The sequence below is a fragment of the Sinocyclocheilus anshuiensis genome, unplaced genomic scaffold (assembly GCF_001515605.1).
Source record: "Sinocyclocheilus anshuiensis isolate Anshui unplaced genomic scaffold, SAMN03320099.WGS_v1.1 scaffold1095, whole genome shotgun sequence".
NCBI lineage: Eukaryota > Metazoa > Chordata > Actinopteri > Cypriniformes > Cyprinidae > Sinocyclocheilus > Sinocyclocheilus anshuiensis.
The window spans coordinates 37,418-44,159 of record NW_015544226.1 but is presented as its reverse complement, the minus strand read 5'-3'; the positions used below and the strand labels follow the sequence as shown (position 1 = coordinate 44,159).

The 6,742-nt window shown below is 36.3% G+C and overlaps 2 protein-coding genes across 2 annotated transcripts in view; one reads left to right on the top strand and one right to left on the bottom strand.

Annotated features, from left to right (window-relative positions):
• The window catches only part of LOC107697325 (apoptosis-inducing factor 3-like), a 4,841-nt gene extending 3,036 nt beyond the window's left edge, over positions 1-1,805 (top strand). The window contains exons 8-11 of the mRNA XM_016498062.1: positions 199-297; positions 391-466; positions 555-659; positions 1,766-1,805. Of these exons, the coding sequence (XP_016353548.1) occupies positions 199-297; positions 391-466; positions 555-659; positions 1,766-1,805 (320 nt within the window). The remainder of the gene's footprint in view (positions 1-198; positions 298-390; positions 467-554; positions 660-1,765) is intronic.
• Positions 1,806-4,579: 2,774 nt separating this feature from the next.
• On the bottom strand, positions 4,580-5,706 carry LOC107697324 (protein LIAT1-like). The gene is made up of 2 exons (XM_016498061.1): positions 5,514-5,706; positions 4,580-4,926 (listed from the first exon to the last, which is right to left on the bottom strand). Exons 1-2 carry the CDS (start codon positions 5,704-5,706, stop codon positions 4,580-4,582), a joined length of 540 nt encoding a protein of 179 aa, XP_016353547.1.
• Positions 5,707-6,742: the final 1,036 nt, after the last annotated feature.

Here is a 6,742-nt window from a genome sequence, read left to right as displayed (position 1 = left end):
GAGTGGTGCAGGTGTCGCTCATTATCAATTACTCCACCGGCCTCGCTCCGTTCCCACGGCTCTCGGCCCCGCCCCCACTCGTCACACCGTGTATGGAAAGCAATGCAATACATTACTTTTGCGTTACATTTTTTCAAACCTGTGTTGGGCTGTGGTGCTCAAATTGCTTTGATATCATTATAACATTTGCCTTATTAGGAAGGATTGCAGCCTTAAGCATGTTGCAGAGGGAGGTGGAGCTAAACACAGTGCCATTCTATTGGACCGTCCTGCTGGGAAGAACTATTCGATATGCTGGCGCGGCCTTTTAACTTACAAACTCATCATGCTTTACGGATTGTAAAATACATATTTTTATGTAATTATGTCCTTATTCTTCATTATCCGCAGGGTATGGGGAGGGATACACTGAGATGGTGCTGAAAGGGAAATTTGAGAACATGAAGTTTTTGGCACTTTACCTCAAGTAAGAAGCTGTAGGGTTATGGGGTCCATTCTTTATACCTGTTTTCTCTTTAAAGCTTGAAATATTGGCTATGTACTTTTAACTGCAGGAATGATGAGGTGGTGGCTGCAGCAGGATTGAATGTTGAACCGGCTGTCTCTGTGGTAGCAGAAAGTTTGGCGGGAGGAAGAGCGATTACAAAGGCAGAAGCAGAGTGAGTGAGAACTCAACATCAGTTACAGTATATGTGAAAATACAGATATCCTTCACTGAAGTTCAAGGTTCACTGAATCATTTATTCATTACTGATTGTATTCATCTTTCTAAACAACCAAGGAGTTGAGGTTTGGCTGGTTAGCTTTAGCCTAGTTAGCCCACAATATTTCATTATAGTTTAGTAGTACGTTTTTTTATACAACTAATGAAGATGTTATTTTCCTATGGCCCCAAATTGATTAGTCACATGGCATAAGTTTATCTGAAAATTTGCATACTTTGCTCAGCATACTACTTATTGCATAAATAAGGTAGTACAAAAAGGGTACAAAAGCTGTCACTGGGGCAGTACCTTTTCAAAATCTACATCTTTGTACCTTTTTACCCCTAAAAGGTGCATATTGGGACCTTAAAGGTATAAATTAGTACAGAAAGTGTATACGTTAATACGTAAAGTAATACCTGTTAAAGTAATGTAGTGTACTATTCCAAACAATGGCTGCATCTGTAATCACATACTTCCCTACTATATAATAGACGAAAAACAGTATGTGAAAAGAGTAGTATGTCTGAATTCACAGTATTCTTAAAACAGTAGTCTGTGTGAAATTACTTCCACATCTAATGGACACTTTACTATCCCATGAAAAGATCTGTGAATAGCGTGAATAGTGAGGTGACTCGACTGACACATAACAGGTCACATGACAGTGACAATGTGACGAATGTACTGTACATCCCAATTTCAATTATACTACACACATTCATACTTGATAATGCTCACAGAGTGATTACTTATTCAAAAGAAGTACCTACTCAGAGAGTATGTGATTTCGAATGCAGCCAATTAGAAGGAAAAAGACGGTCATTTGATCTCAAAATGATATGGATTCTTCTTCTGATGTGAGTGTACTGTACGTCATTTTAAACATTTGTTGAAATACTGGTCAAATGCACAGTTAATTTCTTCAGATATAAAACTTTTTTATGTAAAAAATGCTAGGTGCTCCTTTAAAGAGGCTAAAAGCGACCACATACCGTCAGAGCTCTTTTGTATTGTTAATGTTTTGTTTTGTTTTTACTGTGGTTTTCTTTCTTTTATAGGTCAGATGACCTTAGCTGGCTGAAGCTGCAGCCCATGTGACCACTGACAACAGTTTGAACTCCGAATGATCAGAATTCAGCCATTCTGTCCACAGTCCATCCCATCCAATCATGCCTTTACTCTGGAAGACGTTTTTTGTAGCATTTATAAAGGCCAGTGCATTACAGTATGTCTCTTCAAGAGCTTTGTACTCAGTTCACAAAGAGTTTGCCATTTTAACACTGATTCTCAGAGAGGAGGACCACTACCCACACACGACTAAGAAAAGATGAAAAGCTTTTATTCTGTTCTTGCTGCAGTTTTCTGAGCGTCCAAAGAAAATTTGGTCAGGTTCAGATCCACTTTTCTGAATATGAACACAATCCTATATTTATTTTCATCAATATTATTTATTAAGATAACCTATTTAGGAATTAGCTTAAGAAAGATTTTTTTTTTTTAAATATATATATATTGTATAGTTTGTACAGCATTTACTCAATGTTTAGAAGGATGAGCGTCCAAAGAAAATTTGGTCAGGTTCAGATCCACTTTTCTGAATATGAACACAATCCTATATTTATTTTCATCGATATTATTTATTAAGATAACCTATTTAGGAATTAGCTTAAGAAAGATTTTTTTTTTTTTAAATATATATATATTGTATCGTTTGTACAGCATTTACTCAATGTTTAGAAGGAAAAGTAGATGTAATAGAGATAATCAATTATTATGTACAGTCACCCTGGCATACTGCGTGCTTGATGGATCTAGGTGGCGTAGTTGGTCATCAAGCTGTGAAATGGAGCATGGGTAGTGAAAAAATAGACAATCACTGAGCACACATCCAATCATAGCGCTTGGAAGGATTAGATGAACACTGAGAAAAGGATGCTGAATGTGACGGTGGTCACAAAAGTGGGAGCATGTATAATAGAGCTGGACAAACATGTTACAAAAGGGCATATTACAAAAGAAATGCTGAGCTGCTCTCTTATATTGCCTCTTATACTGTCTCTCTTCTACCACACAACCCAGTTTTCGATCCCAAATCCTGAGAACTCACAGTTCTGATATATGGGTCATATATGGCAGTCCAAATCTGGAGGTGATATGTGGGCCATGAAATATAGCCCTTAAGAAGCTATATAGCAGAGAATTGAAAAAATCTCTTTATCAAGTACACTAGATGGTGAAAGTCTAACATTATCTAACATTTTCCACAATCACTCAGTTATTTAGGTGGACTGCCTGCAGTTTTTTATTTAAAAAACCAACACATTTTATTGCTTTTATTAAGGGGGAGCAGTGATCCACAAAATGCACACTATATAGAAAGTAGAAAAAGAGGTGAGAAAACGTTTTACTGTACTTGACATTTTGACATTCTGAACGGACTAATATTGCTAACAAACACAATATCGCTTTTAATGTGACGACTTCCATGTTGGTCCAGTTTTTCTAGCAGGGACCATGTTGCAGCACTAATGCATTATTAATGACATGCAAATGGAAGAGCCCTTGGTCCAGTTTACTTACCCACTGCAAGAAGTGAAATCAGGTTGGCAACCATGTTTTACAGTTTCAGTTTATAATGTTATTGATCACAGTTTTAGATACAGCATAGTAAGGAATGTACACATGAGTCACCGTTATAACAGGCAGAAGACGTCACACACAAGGTCGTTTTTATCAGAAATGTGCTGCAAAGCAAGTGTATCATTTGCATCATGAGTCATGGTTCATTGTCTTGTTTTTTACTCAGTTTCAAAATATAGCACATTTGTCATACTCATAAATATCTGTAGCCTTTAAAGAGCAATAAATTATGTTTTACTGGTTTGGACTTCTTTACTTTCATAAAGTAAAGTAAAGCAAAATGATGAGCATAAACTGATATCAACATTATTGATAGCAATTTTGTTTTATACTAGAACGTGAATATATACGTTTGGGGTCAGTAGGTTTTTTTCATGTTTTTGAAAGATGTCTCTTAAGCAGTAACATTTTGAAATATTACTATTTAAAACAACTTTTCTATTTTCATTGTGAAATCATTCTAATATACTGATTTTTAGAAACAGTGTTTTGAAATTATTTGATGAATAGAACATTCAAAAGAACAACATTTATTTGAAATAAACTTTTTTTTTTAAACATTATAAACATATTCACTCACTTTTGGACAATTTAATACATTCCGAATAAAAGAGTTAATTTCTTTGAATTTGTGTGCAAGTAATGTGCAGTAATATTATTTACATATTTTGTATGATATAATACATGATTATTATAATAATGTAATTATAAAAAAAAAAATTGAGTGGAGTATTGTAAATTGATGTTATATCTAAGAATGTGAAAAAAAATGTATAGCACTTTTTTGATGTGCCTTTTTTTAATTAGTATGCTGCATATTTTGAAGCCATTAACTCAATTACAGTGAACTATGCCTAAATAAATAAACACAAGTGAAATTCCTGAAGGCCTTGATAAAATATCAAACATGATTATTGTAGTAAAAGATGACCAAAACACTAAATAGATTAGTAGAGGCTCAACTGGATGGACTGATTAGCTTATAGGATGCTTCAAAATGGTAACAAAACCAAGGATCAGTGTATAATCACAAAATGATGCAATATATAACAGTATAGGCCTCCATGTGAGAGTATCCACATACAAGAGAAATGATATTGCACATTCAGATCTAAAGACCTTTCTCACTACAGTTATGTTAATAACACCAAAAACATTCTTGAATGCAGCCTACTAATAGACTCTGCACATGATAGATGACTGATTATAAGACTTCATGTGTTGTAAGTTCTTCATGCTATAACTCCAGGCTTGTTCCGTGCATTTAGTTTTGAAGAGTTTGAGTTTTGAATATTTTGTAGAAAAACCTGTCTTGATGCCATATAACGTTTACGGCGGTTGGCTCTGTAGACCTCCAACCGTTGGGCCTCTGAAGTGGGGTCTTCTAGAGCTCCTTCCCACCTCAAGCTGTCCTGTTCAAGCGGAGTCAAATCAGAGTTGTCCTCTTGTGTTGGAACTGCTTCTGAAACACCCTTGGGATTTGTGGATTTGCTGCTCTTTCGTTCTTTGGCTTTGGCCTGACCTTTGCTCTGAACATCACTCATCTCTCCGTTGGTGCACTGTTCTGTCTGGAGTTTCTCTAGAGGAAGGTCAGGCGGGTAGATGGATTACGAGTTAATATCCCAGAACAGAGAAAACGTATAGGAGGTTTAAAATATATCACAATGCTTTTGAGACAATGTCAGTAATTACCCATGGACAACTAATGCACGAAGGAGGCAGCTATCAATCAACACAAGTAAAATACTGTTAAAGACAGACTGTGTTAATAAATAATGTTATTTAGTTGACAGCACTGGAAGATTTCTGTTCCTAATCATGCCTTGTTTTGCCATAAAATATCTAACCTATACCTATCTCCAATGTATGGAGCGAAAACAAAATTGAGGAATTTCTCAAAATATATTCTTTTATGTTCTACAGAAAAAAAGAAAGCCATTTAGAACAATATAAGGGTGAGTACTCAATGATGACAGAATTTACATTTTTAGAAGAACTATCTCAGTCTTGTTTTCCAACAGCTACATTTTCATATGATATGATATGGTCGTATTATTAATTTATTTATTCATTTTAGTTTTATTTGTTTATTTTAGCCACCAGTAGCCTAACCACCTAAAGCGTTCGAAATCTCTCGGCTCTAGTCGTTTTTACAAACCAACTCACCTGAATCCCTTGACTGGTTAATGCCATTCCTCGATTTCTTTTTCTCTTTTGTTGGGTCTTTCCTCTTCTTTTTGCTCTCTTTCATTGTGACACTCAAAGGTGGGACGCGAAACTCTTTTTTAACTGAAATCTCCTCGCGCATGTTTGTTGTTTGAGAAGCGCCTTTAATCCGTCTGTCTCTACGTGATGCCATACTTCAACACATTACTTACTGACTTTCAGTTTAAATTAACGTTCAATCAAAGCAATTTCATGAGTATTAAAAGAGATATTATAACATTATTACATTTTAACATTTGTTATATAAACGAACTATCCTTAAGTCGCTAGTTGGTAGCGCGAAAAACTCAGCGTGAAGGTCGTTTGAGCGTGATGACGCATCTCCATGGAAACAGAACTCCTCCTATGTGCCCAGCAGGAATGGGGAAAACAGTCTAACTGAAAAACCTCTTACATACACTAGTGAAAACATTGATCAACCTTAGTGAAATTCATATAAGCATAAGTGAAATAAGTAAATATTTCAGTAGATGATGAGAGCTAATTTCACTTGAAACGGAAGCTGTGTCAACACTTCCGTTTAATTTGGCGCGTCTCACAAACTCTTCAATGGCGGTTAGTCGTAAGTTGTCTGAAGCTATTAGTAATTTAAATTTTACCATTTTACCGTCATTAAGTACAATTCCGAAAGTGGGATAAAACAGCGCGATGTTACAGAGCTCACGCCGTGGTGACCTGTCATCGGCGCGGCTCTGAGACTGACTCGACAGCGCGGGGAGGACGTGTTCGCTAGCGCCACCGAACTGACAGCGCGGACATCAGCATCTTCATACTACTTCACAGAAATTTGTGATTTTCCCTGCAAATAACAACGCAAATCAGTATTAATTTATTATTACATTTATTTTGCTTATTATCTTTCTACCACATAAACAGTAGAGTTGTATTTTGAAGAACTGCATGCAGCAGATACTTTAATAATAGGCTACTGTAGTCCTCATGAGGAGCACGTCCAACATTGTTTATCACATCCTAAGTGTTTAATTTTGTAGGCTACTCTATTGTTTTCAACTTCTATTCAGCAGTTACCATTAGGGGTGTGATGGTGAGGAAATTTTCCCACCGGTTAATCGAGGTTTGACAACACCGGTAATACCGGTATCACCGCGGGGGCGGGACGTTCCCTCTCTTCCTCGCTTTCCTTCGCTTTTAAATAGCTTAAAAGCGCC